At 38.2% G+C, this 22,200-nt stretch overlaps 1 protein-coding gene across 4 annotated transcripts in view; it reads right to left on the minus strand.

Moving 5' to 3' along the window:
- DENND4C (DENN domain containing 4C) overlaps window positions 1-22,200 on the minus strand; it is a 92,531-nt gene that overhangs the window by 36,769 nt on the left and 33,562 nt on the right. For 3 of the 4 annotated variants that reach the window (XM_060762431.2, XM_067464367.1, XM_067464368.1), the window contains exons 7-11: window positions 15,709-15,775; window positions 14,578-14,636; window positions 12,230-12,374; window positions 10,389-10,564; window positions 1,380-1,480 (exon numbers count right to left, since the gene is read on the minus strand). In XM_060762431.2, coding sequence (XP_060618414.2) covers window positions 1,380-1,480; window positions 10,389-10,564; window positions 12,230-12,374; window positions 14,578-14,636; window positions 15,709-15,775 — 548 coding nt within the window. Of the gene's footprint in view, window positions 1-1,379; window positions 1,481-10,388; window positions 10,565-12,229; window positions 12,375-14,577; window positions 14,637-15,708; window positions 15,776-22,200 lie in introns of those variants that run through there. The other variant, XM_060762434.2, reaches the window with a different exon arrangement.

Genomic DNA, 22,200 nt, shown 5'->3' on the forward strand with positions numbered 1-22,200 from the left:
TAATATTTGAAAAATCTGAACAGTATGGTTTACACAAATTGAAATCTACTTTTTCTTTTTTCTATGACTATGAACTGAATTAAATATTAGATGTCACCCATCTCAAACTATTTTGCGATATCCTTTATCAGCATACCCGGCAAAGCTGAAAGAAATGAGTTTGCTATGCCAATCTGGTTACTGATATTAGGCTTATGCATGAATTGGCTTGGCTTGTTTGGCTTGGCTGGATGGCCATAACAGCAAGGGCCAGTCATCACATTTTCCCATCTGTAATGGGATCACGTGGTGGCTGATCACGGCTACTACTCCCTATTCAATATCACAGTTGCGTCCTGGTTTCAATGTATTTTTTGGCTTGGCTTCTGGCTTGGCCTCTCTCTTGAATCTATTTGATTTTCCTTTATTTTCTTGATTCTTTTTATTTAGTGCACGTGTTTGGGAGCTTTGAGAGTCACCCTTTTAGCTTCTTTTTCTCTTCCCTCTCCTTCAGAAAATACTTCTAAAACATAATAATTATTAATAGCAGCAAACCCAGCAAACAAAAAGAAAAGTCTCATTCTCAGAAAACTACTGCCACCTAGTTACCTTTCCTCTAGAGTAGAAAGTAGAAACAGAAAGGTGTGTGTGTGTGTGGGGGGGGGGGGAGACACAACTGCAGCCAGGGCCTGCAGTGCAAATCAAGAGAAATGAGAGGGCCTTTTTAAAAAGGAAGCCCAGGGAAGTTCTTCCTTCCTTGGGAAGTGGGAAGCCTCCTTGAAATGCCTTGAAAAGCTGTGTGCAGGGAGAGAGCACGTGCACCTCCTCTAGAGTAGAAACAGCTTTAATGAAACATTAAACCCAGATCTCCTCTACAGACTAAAGGGAAAGGATCGCAAAAAGAGTGGTATCTTAAGCCCTTTCTTTAAACCCAGATCTCTACAGACTAAAGGGAAAGGATCGCAGAAAGAGTGGTATCTTAAGCCCTTTCTTTAAACCCAGATCTCCTCTACAGACTAAAGGGAAAGGATCACAGAAAGAGTGGTATCCTAACTCTGATGTTCCTAAAGATTTTCCAAACACCTGAGGCTAATTTTGGTGCTATATGTGGAGTTAGAATCAGCCTTGTCTGCTGATGGAAGTTGTTCTGCCATCAGATGAATTAATTTGATACTACCCTATACAGAAGAAAGAGGGCAACAGCACAAAAAAAGAGGAATTACAAGGAGAGCACTTTTAAGTGCTCAAATTACCAGCTATTTCACAATAAACAGTTTTTACAATGGAAAGACTTTCAAACTAAGTTATGAGGAAGCAAATCCTTAAGGGTCGAAGTCTTCTCAATATTGTAATTTTCTTCTGTTGCTTAGCTCATCTTTTCATCCTCTCCCATGCCTTACCTAAAGCCAGTTGTGGATGCAGTTTCTTTAAGGTGCTGAGAAGGTTTTTGCATGGTTTCTTAGGAAGTTGTTTCCAATTCATTGTCTTCTTGTCATCAGAGCTATGTGATAGAGACAAGTACATACCAAATCAAAATTGGGAAAAGTTTCAAGATAGGAAAGGAATTGCTTCATTCATAAAGCAAGCAATAAAATTCAAAAGCTCCCATCTCATATTAAGAACATTTTCTTTCTGTTGTAAAGTCTAATAGCTGCTAATTTAATACAAAGCAACTGAAATCTGATCAAATCTCATTATGCGGACTTTTCTGTAGGTTCAATTATGACAGTATCCTAATACTGTGAGGTACCTGGCACATATTTCAATGCTGCATTTTTAAAATCCATTTTTTACCTATTAATTGACAACAGTTCCAGAAAAAACCCTGACTTACTCAAGTGCAGTTAGATGTGTTAAACATAGTCCATGCTGTTTTTGATGCTTGCTGTGGTCATTACTGCTTTCCCTCTCCTGCCCGCCCCCAGGAAAGAGGGAAAGGAGAGAGGGAGAAGAAAGGAAGGAAGGAAGGAAAAAGAGGGAGGGGAGGAAAAAGAGAGGGATGAAGGGAGGGAGGAGGGGAGAAAGGAAGAAAGCTAGGTAGGAAACAGAAGGAAGAACAATAAGAAAGGGAGAAAAAATATAAGTAGCAAAAAGAAAAGGAAGGAAATCAGAATTCAGAAAGCATGGTGTAGTGATCTGAACCTCCAACTATGGCTCTGAACCCACAGGGTGACTTCAGGCAAATCCCACTGTCTCAGAGGAAGACAAATGCAAATCCCCTTTTAATAAATTATGACAAGGAACTATTTGAAGAAACACGACAATTGTCCTAATTAATCATTAATTTATACCTGACTCGGAAAGTGAGGTGCTAAAAACTTATTTGCGACCCCAAGAGGCTTAGCTATCTAATTTTGGCCCCTCACTGCTCACAAGCTGTGCAGGCCTGGTCTTAAATACACAATCATTTCGTTTCCATTTCAATTTTATAATTTTTCATCCAATTATTTCCATTCCTTGAACACCTAATAAATGTACTGGAAAATGTGCTCAATGCAGTGATAGATCTGCATGTACAGTTTTATGAAATGTAATCAAACTTAGAAAGTACACATTTCCATGGATCAGATTTGTTTTAAATGAGATGCTCACATACTGGAAATGTACTGCCATTCACAAATTTAAAAAACTGTTTCAATCTCTATCTTGGAAATAAATAATACATTAACAAACATGCCCCAACATAGCAAGATGTTACCATTTCAAACAAATCCCATTATATGGGTAAATATAGGAATAGTTGAGAGGGAAAATAGCCAAGCACCAGAGAAGTGATTGCATTTGAGAGGTTGAACTGCATGCATAACAACAGCACACGGCATTCCAATTTGTCTGCAGCAATTCCAGCTACCAAAAACACAACCAAGCAAGAAAAAGTGAAAACTGTTGAAGTAACTGCTGTAGCTAAACTGTGAGCATTACACCTCACTCATTTACATGTTTCATTTAATTAATAATATCCATGCTGGCACTGCTCATCTATGAGTAATTAACAGACTGATATAATATAGTCCACATATTCTTTATCCTTGGCACACAGAGCATATGTCTGCAGTGCTTAAGTGAAATGAAACTACATTGTAACACAAATCAGAAGCACAGTACATAAAGACAAGTTGCTACCTATGTAACTGATATACTTTTCATGGTCTTTGGTGCATTCACACATTTGGGATATACATTTGTACAGATCAGTCTGTCAGAACCTTCTAGAAAATTAAAATTTCATGGTAGTCCCACCAACAACTCGTTAGGCATTTATCATGTTTGTCAAATAGAGGAACTTTCCATTGAGAAACAAGTTTTTAAAAGAGAGGCCAAAAGGCCACAGGCTTCTGGGGAGAAATAGTAAGCTCATAAAAAGGTTTCAACGGAAAGTTCTGTACAATCACAGATCCTATGTATGATGTACAGAGACCATTACGGGAGAAAAATGGATTAGCAAAAAGGAAATCTGTGTATCAAGACTTCCATTTACAGTTCTGTGGTACAATGAATAACACAAAATATACAAAAAGGTATATTCACTTGTAGAGCCTGGCCTATTCAATTTTGCACTTGAGAAAATACACATTTTAATAGTAAGAAAGGAAATTACAAATATCTGAGTAAATGACTACAGTTCCCTCTATCAAGAAACAATATTGTATTAGGCATCATGTATCTTTATGAACCCTGCTTTCGACAAGATGTTAAGTAGCTCAACAGCTAATAGACTTGAAATCTTACATAAATTATCATTTCCATTATTTAAAGATATATATTACCTATAATCAACAACAGCTAAACATTTACCACATGGTGCAAATCTTATGGAGTTGACATGGCAAACTGATTAAATGGACTTAAAATAAACCATTTCCTGTTTAGAAAGGCCAGGTGCTGAAATATGCTCCTAATTTCTTAAATGGGAGCAACAAGCAGAGGCAATGTGTTGTCGAAGGCTTTCATGGCCTGAATCACTGGGTTGCTGTGAATTTTCCAAGCTGTATGGCCATGTCCAGAAGCATTATCTCCTGACGTTTCACCCACAACTATGGCAAGCATCCTCAGAGGTTGTGAGGTCAGTTGGGAAATTAAGCAAGTGAGGTTTATATATCTGTGGAATGCCCAAGGTGGGAGAAAGAACTCTTGTCTGCTTGAGACAAGTGTGAATATTGCAATTGGCTACTTTGATTAGCATTTAATGGCCTTGTAGCTTCAAAGCCTGGCTGTTTGCTGTTTGGGGATCCTTTGTTGGAAGATGTTAACAGGGGAAATCCAGACAAGAACCAATCAGGGCCAGCTAACACCTCCCAACAATGGATCCTCCAGGCAGCAACCAGCCAAGCTTTGAAACTACAAGATCATTAAATGCTAATCAAGGTGGCCAATGGCAACATTCACACTTGCCTCAAACACACATGTGTTCTTACTCCCACCCTGTACATTTCACAGATATATAAACCTCACTTGCCTAGTTTCCAGCTGACCTCACAACCTCTGAGGATGCCTGCCACAGATGTGGGCCAAATGTTAGGAGAGAATACTTTTGGAACATGGCCATACAGAATGGAAAACTCACAGCAACCCAATCAGAGGCAAGTTAACTTTAAGCTTCTCTCCCTATAATCAGGGGAAATACTTTCCCAACAATGAATATAGCATGGCATTTAAGGGATTTATCTCTCCTCTCAGTATTGGCCAGTGTCTATCTTGCCTTATTCCAATATATGCAATGATAACTTTAATATTGTTAAGAAGCACTGGCATAGTTAATTTTTTAAAAAATGAGTATAATAGCATGGTTTTCAGTAACTACTCCAACTGAATGTTATCTACCAATATGTATTTGTTGTACTGCTATCTGCAAATTTTCAGAAGTTTCTGAGAGAATCTAGAACTAAAATTTCCAGTCGAGAGAGCAAACACTTCCCTGTTGAACAGGTAAAGAACAGGAAATTCATGAGTCAAACAAGATTTGGAAGGGGTAGGGAAGAAGAAGATTACAAAAACATGTCAAGGCAGGTATGTGAACTGCTGCTTTTCCCGAGCAACCTATTTAAGGTAACTGTACACCGAACTTATAAGAAACCTCTTTCTCAGTAAAAACAGAAATCATTCATGCTAAACTCTGACCTTCCAGTCCAATCAGATCCATGAACTAAGAGTTTCTCCTCATTGTCAATTCTTCTAATAGACTGCAAGCAACTGAAGGCAGACAATGAATGGAATCACTGATGAATGAAAGCTATTCAATAATGTTTTGGCAGCCTGTAATGCTTCCACCACTATGCTATAACACAGACTAGCACTCAATACAGAAGACTCTCTTATCTCTGTATCATGACTGTGACAGTGCTTTGTTTTTCTGTGAAGTGCAGGTCTTCTTCAATCCAACTGCATCTTAGCAATAATTTTAACATAAAAAGGATACTTCTCAAAGTGATGAGCCTCTATTACACCAGAATATGTATTATATGCATTTTAGGTTACCACACTTTACTACATACTACATAAGCCGCCCTCAGTCCCTCTTTGGAGGTCGAGAATAGGACGGGATACAAATGTTCTAAATAAATAAATAAATACATACATACATAGGCAGATGTACACTGCAGACATTTGCAGCCCTAACATATTAAAATCACACAAACCACATTATGTCACAACAATGTAATAAGAGAGATCATATCAAGAACAATGTTGTACCTGTGCCATGTATTCAGAGCACAATCCATTGATTATTATTATTTTTGAAAATCTATCTATAGATCTCAAAGTTGGGTTTACTTTATCCATGGAAAGAAAAATTCATTTTGCCTTTCATAGGAAACTGCCCCAATGCTGTCTCAAGACATCATTTAACACTGAATGGATGTCACTTACTGGTACTCTGGATAAACAAAAAAGTAAGTTTTTAGAGCCACGCTTAGGAAATATACTAGAGTCTTGCCACAAAGGTTGCCCCTTGAGTCAGAAGGTAAAGGAACTGAAAAGCAACCTAGCATAAATCCATGATTCTTCTAAGCATTAATGCTCACACCAAATCAACTTTTGCTAAGTGGAAAGATTTGAAATATATCATACTTACTTAGGCAAATTTAGACTATTGGTCTTTCAAGTGATGACAAAGTATAAAAGCAAAGCAAAAAGCATTTACTGGTATTACATGCTTGGTGTAACTACCATTTCTTGTCCCACAATGGTATCGTTACCCTCCTCCCTTTTCTCCTGTCATTATAGGAAAACCTGACACAAAGAAAGGAAGTAAGCCAAACACAGGAGAGAGGAAAACCTCATGTTGATGTTGTAGAAGGACAATTAAACAATATGAAACTAAAAACACACGTGCTAACTTTGGCAGGCTCCCCATGTTTATATCAAGCAACCTAGCCAAGCTTTCTGTCCATACTGCAGAGCCCTAATAGTTCTAATTGATCTTGCTGTTCCATATTCCACTATAGAAAACCTTTAAAGAGGGGATTAGAGTCAGTACACTTTTTATTTTGATCACTGAACTCTAGCTGGAGCAATAGTGGGAGCAGATCTCAGACTATTGACAAATCCCCTCTATCACAAATGCAGAAAGAGGTAACCTTGCATCATTTGGCCATGGTATCTCCCATCCCATGGGAGGTAATCACATCACATCTCTTGCACACAAGTTCAGACAAATTCAGAATGTCTTGGTACATGTGTTACTTGAAGTGAGATCAAGAACAACCACTTGCTCCATAAACTCCCTCCCTTGCTTCTTTCAATGTTGAAAGGGAGCAATGGGAAGAGAATAGGAAATAATGGTTATCAAAAACATTTAGAGGGACACATTTTTAAACAAAGTATGGCCTAATTCTATTTAACATAAGCCCATTTTTGCTCCTGTTTATTAGACCAATCTTTCCTTTTAGCTTCATTTGATTAAATCAAGCTATTAAACAACAATTATGCAATTTCTGTATTTGTTTCCAGAAAGGTAAATTCTGCTGGCTTATTACTGCTATCATTTGCCTTCAAAACAACTTCTGCTTATGTGACCCCATCCTAGTGATTTCTTGGCAAGAATTGTTCAGAGGAAGCATGTCACTGCCTTTCTTGAAGGTTGGAAGATTGATTTCCCAAGGTCACCAAGTGGGTTACCACAGCTTAATGGGACTTAAAGCTCTGATTTTGTTGGAATCACACCAACATCAAACTTTTATGGTGAAGGATGACAGGAACTGAAGCCCACCATCATCTGGTCAGCCATATGTTCCACACCCAGGGAGAGCAACTGCACAGGGGACATTTTTTCCTTTCTGTGCTAATCCAGCAGCCAGACCACCAGGTTTCACTGCACCCAAAATGACATGGTGTCACTTCCAGTCACCATTTGGGATGATTTCTCTCTCTTTTATTTGATGTTTATTTGGGGAGGTTCGGAGGATTTCCAGGATTAGGAGATGAAAAGTGCCATGTTGGACCATTTGTATATGTGTGTGGGGGGGGGGGGATGCCTGAACTCCCCCCCCCCATTTTAAATGGATTCGTTTGGTGCAACTGGAGAGGTTGTGTGTTTGCGCACATGTGCTAAACTCAAGGTTCTCAAGGGAAGAACATAGTTCATGGAAAGCACATAGTCCATGGGCTGAACTTTGCCCATCCCTAGTTTTACCTCTACTGGCAAGACCCCTTGTCATTATTTCCATCCTTCTCTGCCTCCCCTTTTCCCATTTTGAGACTCAAGGTAGGCCACAAAAGTTAGAATAGATATAGGTAAAAAAAATCACATTATAGAAAACTGGAAACATATAATCTATGAAAAAGTTAAAAGCAAGACATTTAAAAAAACAGAAAAAATAAACAATACAGCATATTCTGAAAGGTCATTTCCTCCTTGAGCAGTCAGCCCTCTAAGGCATGTTTATAAAAAAGAACCATTTAAGAAACAATCACTTAGAAGACGAAGATACAATTGTAGAACATGAAGTGGGAGATGCACTCTGAGCACTTGGGATAAATAAATCACCAGGAACAGATGGCATGCCAATATAGATGCTTCAATCTACAGAGACAGAATCTACTCTGGTTCTAAAACAAAAGAATGATCTATAGGTTGGAAACACTCAATACATATTCCAATCCCCAAGAAAGGGGTCATAAGAGATTGCAGTAAAAATAGGACCACTGTATTAATTTACCATGTAAATAATGTGATGCTTTAAAACTCTGTAACAGTGGTTTCCAACCTTTGGGCCTCCAGGTGTTTTGGACTTCAACTCCCACAATTCGTAACAGCTGGTAAGCTGGCTGGGGTGTCTGGAAGTTGAAGTCCAAAATACCTGTAAGTCCAAAAGTAGAGATCCACTCCTCTATAAGAAAGATTTTTACTAGATATCAAACTGAAAGGATGAAAAAGTATTGCAACATACCATGTATAATGGAACACACTAAATATTTTTTTTAATCAGCTTGTGCTTTATCGATTATAGCAAAACCACTGATTATGTAGATTGTGGAAAAACCATGGGTTTTTAAAAAAGAAATGGCTGGATGCGTAACTTGTACTCAGGACCAGAGGCTAAATCTAATAGCATACCAAAGCATCAAACTTGCAAGTTCAGGGGGACTGTAATGTTCTCCAGCACAGACTGAATCCTTATTCTCTGATCTGCTTTTGGATTCACAAGAAGTGCCTCTGTTTTATCTGGATTAAGTTTCATTTTGTGCATCCTCATCTAGTCCATTAATAATGATAGGAAGAGTTTAGAATCAAGACAGTTTCCTTGGATTAGGTGTAAAAGAGTAATAAATATAAGTGCCATCAACATAAGGGGAACACAAAACTCAGAATGACCTATCCCAGAGCTTTCACATATATGTCAAAAGTAAAGGGGTGGGGGTAGGGACTAAATCCTGAGGGAGGCCACAGGTAAAAAACCAAAAACCTGACCAGGAGTTCCTCATCGCCACATTTTCTGTTGGCTCCTCCAGGAAGGAATGGAGCCAATGTAAACCATCCCAGAAAGATGGCCCAGAAGTGATAGGATTGAGAGTCACTGAGAAGTCCACCCAAACCAAAACAACACACTCCTCATCCAGTTCCCATTATAGGTTGTTCGTCAAGGCTACCAAGGGTTTAAATACACATGTAGTGACTCTCAAAGCTCCAAGAATCCTGTTTATTTCATCAGGGTGTATGAACTGAAAAGTATCCATGATCACTGACAAGCAGATGATAAAGTTACATCCAATGGATCAGTATTAATTGCAGTATCCAAATCAGAGTGATTATATCTGCAAAGTATCAAGCAATTTGTTCACAGCGAAAGGTCTAGCTGGTTGGACTCTCCTCTTATAGACCAGCATGTAAAAGACTTCTAACAATTTGAAATGGCTTCAGTGCTTGGTCTCCAAAGATTCAATGGCAGCAGAAACATTTTTAATGACAACATTGTCACTGACCAGGTCTTTGGAGAAGCTGTGGAACTCTAGATACCACCTTACATCCATTCGATTGTTGTCCCCAACTCTTTGGAAAATCAGGAAACTGGTTGGACTGTGAGAGAGGATGATTGTGCCCACTTCTCAAGACAATTCTCCATTCCAGAGACTGCCCAGACTTCCCAAGAGCCATCAGTAAAGCCATCTGGATCAATCTCCATCTTCCCAGGCATCTGAGACCCAACAAGTCTACAGCCTACTAACAATGTACTCCGACAAGATTTCTGAACTACATGAACTGCAGACAATTCCTCCATTTCCAGATCACCATATATTCACCCAGCACAGAAAACAAAGACCACATTGTATCAACCCCGAGAACATCAAAATAAAAAGGAAGAAAGTATGTAAAAATAGTTTTCCAGTTACAGTTATTTAAGGAACTATGTAATCAGTGAGATAAGAGACTGAATACTAAAATGTATCCTTTCCTTACAATTTCACTCCTACATTTCCTCCTTTCATTGGGAAATACTACAATGCCTTTCCATTATGCCTGATATGGCCAAGTGTCAGCTTTTCATTCGAATCACAACTTCTCTAGTGCCTAATTGTTCCCGTTTATAGGTCTAAGATCTAAAGGAGCTTTCACAATCTTTCTCCTACGCACACACACCTGAAAGTCCCTCTTTCCTGCTGTAACATTTGAAAGCAGTATGCTGTGCCATATGAGAAGCTACTTCCCAAACTCCTGGCATGATGATGCAAGGGGCTGAACTGATTACGGTACAGAAATGGAAACAAGAACAAAACACACACAAAACAGAGCAGTCCAATGTACAAATGGGAACAGTTAAACAAATCTATTTGATGTTTGATTTACTTTGAGTTGCAAGGACTGGATAAAAGAAATAAAATAAATACACTCAAAATTTACATTAAATCCTGAAAACACATATACACAAAGACAAAGGATATAAACAAAAACTAAAAATAAACACACTTACATGTAAACCATATTTGTGTCTAAGTCAATGCAAACAACATCCTGTGGTGGATCATACAGATCAAAGTACCGTGAATCAACTCCAACAATAAATGGGACAGGAGCACTGAGCACCGTTGCCAGAGACAAAGGACAGAGGGGGATGTAAGGACATTGCCATTGAAATGGAAAGATCATCTGAAGGAAAAATGAAATGAAACTCATGTATTAAAAAGTCAACAGCAACTCTGTAACATTAATCAATGCTAATAAATGTGGAACATCAGGTGGAAAATACATAACAATCAAGTCATCAGTGCTTCTGAAGGTCTATTATTGAAATAAAGGAGTATGTCATTTCAGAATCAAGCAATACTATTTTAGCCTGTTTAAGCTGTTGAAGTTCAAAAATGTTAATCTGAATAGTATTCAGTAAATCCTTCAAGTCAGCTTTCACTTTTGCGTAAAGGGAGCAAGTGTGTGATTGTTCATCTAAAGATAAACACTTCAAAGAATTAGAAAAAATGGTTTACTATTATTTCGTGTCATACACACAAACAGTAAATGTTACAGGAGGCTGCCAAAGGGTTTGGAACCTGTTTTTATTTTTAGAATATATTACATTATTTTTATTGGCATGTTTGTTTGAATTGCACATATTTCATTATACCTAGTGTACAAAGTGCCAACCATAACTTTAACCATCATCAAGAAGTTACTAAGGTATAACAAAGGAATCTGACATTGGGTTGCCATGAGTTTTCCGGGCTGTATGGCCATGTTCTAGAAGCATTCTCTCCTGATGTTTTGCCCACATCTATGGCAGCCATCCTCAGAGGTTGTGAGGTCTATTGGAAATTAGGCGAATGAGGTTTATATATCTGTGGATATATAAACCTTACTATCCCCATTTTAAATGTGATATTCAGTTCATAAACTAGTAGTGTGGAATGTTTTAAATGCTATGAAATAGAAGGGGTCATGCATTATTGTAAAGAGAAACAAAAAGATAATAAATTCCCTGCCCCACCTCAAAAGGATGTATTTGAAATTAGCCTTAAAGTACAATTTGGTTACTACTCATTTTTGCAAATGTTCAAAATGTGTTATCCCCACCTCAAGAATCTGCACAAAGGAAAAAACCAGCAATTGCTCTGATACATTGCTCCTTTAAGAGCTTAACCAAGTGTTAAACATATATTGCTGTTTGCTGGCCCAGTACAATTCCACTAATTAATCAAGCTATTATGTCTTTTAGAGAAACAAATTGGAGCAAATGTGCTTTAGCCCAGTAATAATAGTAAAAAATATCCCAACTGGCTCTTTACTTATTTCCCTCATAAGCATACTGATTTATGCCATTTGCTTAGATTGGTTGATCCTTTGAACATCGCTGAACAGCAATTCCCAGTTGTCTTAGCCATGTTATACAATGGTAAAAAAGTCAATCGATATAATCTAGAGCACTATAGGATTCCCACCCATGTACTATATTAATGGTTTAAGAAAACAATACAAAATAAAAGCTTCACCTACACAATGTAAAGGGACATATAATAACTTCATATAAGAGATTTGACCCTGCCTCATTTGGATATTTTAGACTATAGCTTCCAACACAATCATGCTACTTGAAGCCGGTGAGATCTGTAGTCCAAAACATCTGAAAGGCACAAAGTTGCTTAACAAAACCAAGCACATTGCCGAGTAAAAATACTTGCAAAAACTTTTTTTTACCATTCAAATGCTGTAGCCTACACAAAACTTGATACAGGACTAGAATGGTTCTGCTTACTGAAATAATAATAATAAAAAGGCCTGGTACAATCTGTGCAAACAGAACTAAGAACACAATATACTTACAGCAGCCACAGCCTCGGCTACACCAGTCAGCACAGCCGGACGGAGAGAATGCAGCAGGATCTTGCCCTCCAGTAACACAAATAAGAGCAAAGTGGCAGAGTTTTCTGGTCCAAGATTCATTAGCAGAGTGCTGAAGTTTGCTCCACTAGAATGAGATCAGAATGCTCAGGACTTCACCATGCATTATTCATAATAACAACAGTTAACGATAAAGAACAGCATGCTGAACCTTGACACACAAAACCACATCCTATCCTTGTCTCTAGCAGAGACACTACAATTCTCTAGTTATATTGAAGGACACAAGAGAAATTATAATAATAAAACTTTATTTCTAAATCATCCTCTCTCCCCAAAGGGACTCAGAGCGATTTACACACACAAAAAGGCAAGCATTCAATGCCTCAGGTGAGTACAAACATATCAAACTAATACACAGTAATAACAGTGAGCTTATGACGAAGAATTAAGCATTGTGATAAAAAACAAAACAATCTAATAAGACATAGTTAACTAAAACATAAGTAAACATTACAACAAATACCCTAAAAGCAATTTAAAAGCTGTACCCTAAGTAATAATATAATGCACTTTATTTATAACCTGCCACCATCTCCCTAAAGGGGATTCGGGGTGGCTAACATGAGGCCAAGCCCAAAATAATACAACATAATAAACACACAATAACAAAATACATAATCACAAAATATAAAATAATAAAATCAACAATATAAAACAGCATAGTAAAACCAGAAACAAAGGGCGGGAAGCATATCTAGCTCAATGCCATCTGTTTCTACTTTGGGGGAAAAAATTGTCATTTATGATCATCTTTGTTACATGTAAAAAGAGATTATACTATGGCTACACTGCCATCTTATAGTCAGTGTTTAATGAAACAGAAATAGAAGAGATCCCTTGTGCTGGCTCTTGCAATATTGAACTCAGTCTTATGGTATGCTACTACACAACAGATCAAGGGCTGTGTTAGTTAATAACCACTTATCAAATCTTCAGCTCTCGAACATATTGGAAATCCATTAAGCAAGCAAAATGCTTTCTGATCTGTAAGTAATTCATTAAGCCTAGGATGTCACTTACTGAACACAGTGAGTTTTTCAACTGTGCTCAAAGGTTTTTCTCTCTTAGCAATATCAGCACCACAAAAAGCATTGCTGTGTTGATAGAAACTAGTTATCACTTATTCAAACAAATCAGTAAAGCCTTAGCAGGCTTTGACACACAAAAAGAACAGGAGATTGCTTTTACTGGCATTAGCTGTGACTCAGTTACGTAAGAATTACTACGCTCATCTTTTAATCTAGTGAACAATATTTTTATACATTAAGATTCCATATTTATGAGATTCTAATGCACATCCTTTTTGGTTCAAAAGCCCAGAAAAAACTGGGATTCACATTAGATTCACATAATGGCTCTCCTTGCTTGCCAAGGCCAGCTTTGGTGAGGGGAAGCCCCAGCAAGCCAGGGTGAAGGAGGCCACCTCTGCTGCCGCCTCCTCCTTCTCCGCTTTGGGGCCTGTGGCTGGCGAGGGAGGCGGCCCTGATGAGATTGTGACCCCGGCAAGCAAAGAAGGGAAGTGTGAAGACGGTCACAGCGTGTTCGCCGGCTACTCCTCGCAGGACACAGGCCCCGGTCACCTTCGCCTCTTCATCCTAGGTTCTTGGAGCTACTTACAGCAGGCCCCAGAGGCCAAGGACGAAGAGGTGAAGTTGCCCATGGAGGAGGAGGAACAGCCTCCTTGGCTCGCCACAGGCCCCAGGAACCAAGGATGAAGAGGGTTAATTTTGGAGAAGGAGGAGGATCTGCAGCAGCACCAGTATTCTTGGCTCCTGCCAAGAATGGCAAATTGGCAAACAGATCCAAGAGCCAAGGACAAAGGGGCGAAGCTGGCCCACAGGCCCCAAAGTGGTGAAGAAGGCAGCAAAGGCGGGATCCTTTGCTCTGGCTTGCCAAGGCTTCCCCCTCAATGGAGCCGGCCTTGGCTCCGCCACCAAGCACCCTTCCTTCTCTCTGCCTTTTTTTTCTTGCACCTTCTTTCTGTTCTCTTTCCCTCTCTCTGTCTTTTTCCCTCCCCTTCCTTCTTGTATCTCCTTTTCATTCTCTTTCCCTCTCTCTGCTTATTCTTTCAAGAGTCCTTTCTCCCCTTCCTTCTTGCACCTTCTTTTCATTCTCTATCCACTGCACATGACATTCACCAGGAAATTTTTGTTTTTGTCTTGAAAATTGAGGTACACATTAGATTCGAGTAAATATGAGTAATTTAAAATCCAATGTTTTACTCAGCTTCCACACTTAAAAGTATTAGAGATATTGGCCATCACTACCTGAGCGGCAATGGTGTAGCAACTGGTTGAGACAGTATTAATGCATCATGTGCAGAGAGCTGCAAAACAGAGAAGAAAAACATCTTCATAGATATCAGTTATTTGACACCTTAAAAATAAAAAATTAAACCATTTAATAATTGTGATTATTTCTTCTTCATATAACAAAGGTATGGCTACATTCTACTATTATTGTAATGTAACTTAGTAAAAGGTCATGATATCACCTTTGCAGTGTAACTAACATTTAGTTACTTTTCCAGTTACACAGTATGGTGTCACTGATTAAGGAAGAAAAACAGACTTCAAGAGCTGGTTCACACTGTGTTCCATACTGCTGCTTCTCATGGCGCACAAAAGACAATTGTGCTTTGTACCACAGGGCAAAAGTTTGTGGCTTTTTCTTAAAAAAGCAATTATTTTGAGAAAAGGAAAGTAATGTTAAGAAATAATGGGACCCCTTCATTACCTTTTTACAACTACAACGGGGGCATTTATCAACTTTGCAATTCATGAATTAATCAAGTGTCATTTCAAGTCAAATTTTGATAACATTTTTGTTTAAAGCAGTTGTTCTCAACCTGTGGATCCTCAGGTGTTTTAGCCTACAACTGCCAGAAATCCCAGCCAGTTTACCAGCTATTAGGATTTCTGGGACTTGAAGGCCAAAATATCTGGGGACCCACAAGTTGAGAACCTTTAGTTCAAAGGGACTAAGCTAATAAGAAAGGGATTACAACCAGGACTATATATACAGCTTCTGACAGGAAATTGGTCGTTTTTTTGAAAGTTGCTAAGCTGTAGTTTAATTGTAGTGTATAGTATGTAGCTGTATATATAGTCCTGGTAGTTATATATCTAAAATGTCAAAAGTGCCATAAAATTTGAATTATTCTGTGCTTTTTTAAAAACAAAAAATATTTTTAAACTGTGAAATAGGGAAATAAAGAGTTAATAGTAACAACAATGGGTATGTGATACTTTTGGAAGATGCTGGCAGTTCAACTGTGACTAATTAATTTTTAAAAAGACTTTCTATGCTTTGGCTTAGGATAAGACATGAAAAAAAGCAACAGGCTATATTTAGAGGGAAAGACGCTGGCATTAAGCTTCATTAGATACTTCACTTACCTGCACAAGGATTCTTGGTCTTTGAGGAGAAGGGAAAGGTATATTATGCATAAAGTGGGATATGTGCCTGTTAAGAAATGTTGAAAAATATTAGTTGTAAGTATCAGAATTTAAAGATTTAAAGTAAATGTTCTGAAACACTGGAATTAAAAAAAAAAGAATGAGGATGAAAAACATGTAAGTATGCTGTATTAATTTAGTAGTCAAACTCCTAACACAATTGATTTGTTTGGGCTTTTGAAAAGTTTTTCAAAGAATCACTTACACATGTATAATTCCACCTCATGTATAGCTAGAAAGTAGGTTTTAGGGCGAAAATAATTGATTTTGATATTGACCCATGCCAAAGACTTCTTTGTAGGGAAGATAAAATATTGGTGTCACTTGCTGCCATTTCCCCATCCAGATATTCAAAAAGGCCAGAAGCAGCACCACGGCAGAAAAGAGTACACAGATCAATGTTCTTTTACATTCTCCTGAGATGAACTAAGTTCTTGCCTTTCACCACTCTACTCAGAGAAGCAAATGGTTCCCTTTTTGATAAGAATTGGGATACAGTATTCACATTAATTCATGAATGAGTTGAACCAAAGGTTTGGGGGGTTGATTTTTTAAAAACTAAATTTCTAGTTATATGTTAGTATTCAGGGTATTTCAATCAGAAGATATGAAAGCCGCCTAACATTTTTATTTATTTATTTATTTATTTACTTTGCTTCTATACCGCTGTTCTCAGCCCAAGGGCGACTCACAGCGGTGTACAACATGGGAAGAACAAAATACAAAACACAGTATAAAAACAATTCTCAAACCATTATGCAAAAAACATTATACAAAAAGCATTATACAAAACATTGTCATTACTACTAAGAACTTGCACAAATACTCAGAGAGATCAGCCAATTTTGACAGCTAGGCACTTGTCTGTTCATGAGAACTTGGATTCATGTGCTTGTTTGTTATTTTATTAAAGCAACAATGTTTCAGAATAACAGTCTTATGCGCTATTCATGAAATGTTGCAAATGTGGCCAATCTACCCAAATTCATTCAGTTTGTATCTGGCTTTCTTGTGAGCACACTCTTTGCATACAAACCAATCTAGAAATATTTCTAAAGAAGAAAAAACTAGCTTTCTAGGAGGCTTGAAAAGTCTAAAAAAGTACCCATGAGTCCAAAGACAGTAACAAGAAATGAATTATCTTTTCAGAAAGAAATATAAACAAATCAACCACATAAAAGAGAAAAATGGAAACCATGAATAATCTTGAAAGTATCTCATAAAAAGAGGGAAGAGGAAAGATGAACTGGTATGAACCTGTAACATCCTGTTAAGAATTGAGCCAGCTCTACTCTGCAAAATAAAATACATTGGCTGGTATCCTTGCTTATTACTTGCTTATGTGCGGAAGTGCAGTTTATGCATGCATAAGTCTGTTTCTGAACCGAGTGCAAAATACTATTCCATAGGTTTTTATGTCCAAAACCCCCATGCCCAGATGTTAACAAAAGCAGGTACCATTGCTACTCCTGGTTCCAACTGGGGGAAAGGAGCAAGTATGGGAGCAGTTCAGAGAAGATAACTCTGAGCAGAATGGACAGGAGAATAAACACAAAAGAAGACTGAATAGGAGAATACACCATCAGCTTGGCTGAGAAGAGCTGCTTCATCAATATCCGAATACTCCCTGCTTTTTCACCTCTATACTGATAGGTGCTGGAGGTGGCAGCACCTCCTGGAGGTTGACAGCTTTGATAGAGCACAAAAAACTAAAGGATAGCCTTTTATGCCTCATCCAAATGAGGATATACATAGCAAACAAATATGTAACACACTAACAAATCCACAGTTTACAGCCAAGTTGTTTTGATATAATCACATTTGATGCACAAGACATGAATGCCAAACCTATGGAATTACAGCTAGTATTCCTCAAAACGAATCAACAAGGCAAGACTTGTACCTAAGACTAACCTACTACTGGATAAAGACAGGAAATAGAAGATCCTCACTAGTGTCAAGACAACTTAGACATATGTTCAATTTTGAACAATAATGCTGGCCTCTCGAGCACATTTACTTGCCTACAGACAACTTACCCAGTCTCAAACATTTATTTAGGTACATAAGGACAGACAAAATGAATGGGGGATTGGGTACAAGATCTTGTCACAAACCCTGATAGCAAATCTGTCCACACATCTACTTGGGAAATGTCATCATAGGAATGAATGAAATCACTCACATTAGAGTTGCTGTCACTTGCTGATCCTCTAATGCAGAGCTTTCCAAACAGTGTGCTGGGCCACATTAGTGTGTCATCTGCAGTGTGTAGGCATGTATCCCAAATGTAACAAGAAACCTCTGAGTCTATGTGAAATAAGCAATACCAACTTGCATGCAATTAGTGTGGTGCATTACAGATGCTAAGAGCTCCCAACAGTTTGTCAGCAACAGCAACATTCTTCATTGGAGGTTGCAGTCTTTTTTCCTGCTTTTCATACAAATGAGAAGTATATGTGTCATTTAAATTGCAATTCTTCTTCCTCTCAGTGTCTCTCCCCCCCCCCCCCCCCGTTCAAGAGGACCACAGGCATTGCAATTTCTAACTGCACCATTTTTAACAGCAAGGTGTTGCTTTGTGCTTTCCAGTTGTTTCTGACTTATGGTGGCCTTAAGACAGTGGCTCTCAACTTGTGGGTCCCCAGATATTTTGGCCTTCAGTTCCCAGAAATCCTAACAGCTGGTAAACTGGCTGGGATTTCTGGCAGTTGTAGGCCAAAACATCCGGGGACCCACAGGTTGAGAACCACTGTCTTAAGGCAAACCTATGACTGGGTTATCTGGGCAAGATTTATTCAGTGGAGGATTGCCACAGCCTTCCCCTGAAGCTACGAGTCTTACCGAGGTAACCCAGTGGATTTCCATGGCCAAATGGGGATTTAAACACTAGTCTACCAGAGTCTTAGGATGCATCAACACTCTAGAATTAATGCAGCTTGACACCATTATAACTGGCATGGCTCAGTGCTATGGAATTACGGATGTTGTAGTTTTATGCGTTTAGCCTTCTCTGTCAAAGAGTGCTAGTGTCTCAGCAAACTATAACTACCATGGTTCCATTGCACTGAGCCATAGCAGTTAAAGTTGCGTCAAACTGCATTAATTACACAGCACAGGTGCACCCTTAGTGCAATGCTCAAGCCACAAAATGATTTTTTTCCTATGAGATATGTTGTATACATACATGTTTTTTTTTTTTACTATTTATCTACAAATTTCAATCCACTGAAAGTGGGTTGAATAAGATTCAATGGTTTCCTGACACACATAATATAACACTAGTTTCATCAGGGCTCTCTTGCCCATTTTTTCAGGACCCCAGCCTGCAACACACTACATATCAGACATGATTCAGACTCATTTCAAGGCTAACTGTGCCTCTTGAAAACATCATGGTTAAATCTGAAAAAGTATAAGTTAGAGAATTCCCCAGTTCCAAGCAAGCCAAATTAAACAAAGAGGGAGCATAGCTCTGATCTAATTAGAAGACTGTGGTACAACCTCCTTTGATCTCAAACCCTTTGTGACTACTTGGGTTTTGGAAATAATTCCAGTGCACAAGAACTGTCAACACAAAGCTGTCAACATCGTCTTTTTAATTTGGTTCCTGACAGGTTGCTACACAGCATTCCTAGCTAAACAGCTTGGAGTTCTGACAGCAACAAACACAAAACTCTATGAATATATGCACTTTAATAAAGGTCTTATCTAGCAGTCAGTCACTTTGCCTTTTTTGGCTTATGTTTCCAGCTTGAACTAAGTTACCCTTTGACCCAATGTTTTAATTATGTAACAAAATTATTCCAATTTTGCCTATGGGTTACAGCAAAGAACAAGAGGCGGATTTGCCTTGATAGAAAGCCACAAAAAGTGAATTCTACATGGCAGGATTCTACAATTTTAGTAGCATAGCTATCAGAAAGTTTGAAGGTATTTCTCTGCAAGGCTAGGAGTGTAGGCTGTATGTGTGTTTTACCCCACCCATGGTACTATTAAAAGTGCCTACTAACAGTCCTATATTTAATCTCGTTACCACAAGAAACTTGCACAAGACTTCTTATCTTAAAATACATGGTTTTTTTTCCTCAATTGGCTTTAACAAGGAATGGGTTTGCATGCAAAAAGTCCCAGTCAGTTATACATGTAGGTCCCATTCATGGACAAAGGCAAGAGAAGTGGGGAACCAGGTTGCCCCAAAGCAGTACTCTCCCAGGTGTCAAATCATGTGAGAAGCCCAGCTACATGGAGTTATATGTCCCTCTCAGTAGAGGAAGGAGACTAACTTTTTAATCAATAGAAAGAAGCAACAGAAACCTAGCTGCACTTCTCTTGGGAGAGGAACACTGGAACTCAGAAACCCTTCTCCTTGTACTACTATGGCCTTTAAAATCCAACAAGATTATTTTCAACAGGTTACTGTATGTGAGCACTGGTCCAATATGGCAAGACCAGATAGATATGGTTACTCTGTAATTAGGGAACTCTAGACAAGAAGAAAAAATCTCTGGACCCATAGCCAAAATTCACCCATAGAACGTACATTTTATCCTGTTTCAATTCATACTGTGTGATTATGTTTGCAAAGGTTGTCAAGTTTTTTTTATTTTTTATTTTTTGATTAATTTCAATTTGGTATGAAGTTTATAGTAATGGCTGTACTATTTTATTTAATGTGCATTGTTTGGATGTAATTTGTTATTATGTCTTTTTTCTAGCATTGAATGTTTGCCATATATGTTGGAATTCGTCATTAGTCCCTTCAGGGAGATACAGCGGTCTATAACTAAAGTTTTGTTGTTGTTGTTGTTGTTGTTTTATTATTATTATTATTATTATTATTATTATTATTATTATTATTATTATCTGAAACACAGGTGATTTTCCAAGTCAACCCAGCCTTGACTCAAAAGATAACCACAAGCAAGAGGAGGTCCACTCTGTAGCAAGCAGTCTCTGCCAATCTCCCTTCCTTTATCTTCCAAATAACAGAAAAGGAAGAGAAGGAGAGCAGAAGAGGGGCGCAGGAGCAGCAGGGAACGGGGAGGGGAACAAATAAGGAATGCAGCCATGTTGGAGGTGGGGATGGAGTGGGGCAAGTGGTACAAAGAGGAAAAGTGTATTTTAGTAAGGTAGTGAAAGTTCTACCATATTATTGGATATTCTTTATAGTTCTCAAACTCTCTAGAATGTTCAAAAAAGCTCCACAGCTTCCAGGAATGATTTAGAAAATGGATATAATATACTATTTAGAGATAAAATTATAAATAATACAAGTTTCAAAATGTTTAGAGATTTTTGTGAAGAATATTTCCTTAACAGTCTTCTCACATCAAAAAACTACTGATGAGCATTTGACGGAGGACAGAGAGAAATCCAGAACATGTTACTACTGCGTAGAATGCATATATTTGAAGAAAGAACAGCTTGTCTATTTCAGCTTTCCCTCCATCACTAAAAAACAATAATTTTTAAAATACTGCACCTAAAAAGTGCCTTATAATTTGGCAACAAACTTTAAAAAAACTTTGAATTTTCACTTTAGATTATTGAGTTAGAACAAACGAAATGAAAATCCTATTCACACAAAAATAAAGTTTCAGATATATAGCATACACACACAACCCCACCACCCACAGGAAATTGTGTGCTGTCATTCATACTTCCAATATTTTGGACTCTCCCTGTTTTCAAGCCAGCATCTGCTAGGATTCTGCATCACTGAGCTCCTGATGAACTAAAACAGAAAGAAACTAATGACACGAATTTCTCCCTCTATCCTGTTTCTACATCATGGACTCCCAAAATGAGTGTAACTCTGCCAGGGGTGAGACTCAAAAAAGAGTCTTGTTTTTTCATCTTCTAGGGAATGCAATGCCAGTCAAGAATTCATGGAAAAATGAACTAGAAGCAAGAAACAAAAACCTCCTGAAGATGGCCAAGGTGAATAAGCCAACAATAAAAAATGTACTAAGAGTACATCCTATTAAAAACAATGAAGTTAACTTCCAGGTAGATGTTAGTAAGACTGCACTGTAAGCCTTCCTGGTTTCAATGGAAGGAGTTTAAAGTATGTTTATCAGGAGTACGAGTATTTAATGTTTTAAGTGTTTTAAGTGTCTCTAAAATCAGGACAGCAAATAAAGAGCAAGACTCAAAAAGCAGGGGGAGTCCAGACAATAACCAATCAGGACCAGCTAACACCTCTCAACAAAGGATTCCCACAGGCAGCAACCAGCCAGGCTTTGAAGCTGCAAGGCCACTGAATGCTAATCAAGGTGGCCATTTGCAAAATTCACATTTGCCTCAAGCAGACAAGAGTTCTTTCTTCCACCCTGGGCATTCCACAAATATATACGGTAAACCTCACTTGCCTAGTTTCAACAGACCCCTCAATCTCTGAGAATGCCTGCCATAGATGTGGGCATAACG

The sequence above is a fragment of the Anolis sagrei genome, chromosome 2 (assembly GCF_037176765.1).
Source record: "Anolis sagrei isolate rAnoSag1 chromosome 2, rAnoSag1.mat, whole genome shotgun sequence".
Taxonomy (NCBI): domain Eukaryota; kingdom Metazoa; phylum Chordata; class Lepidosauria; order Squamata; family Dactyloidae; genus Anolis; species Anolis sagrei.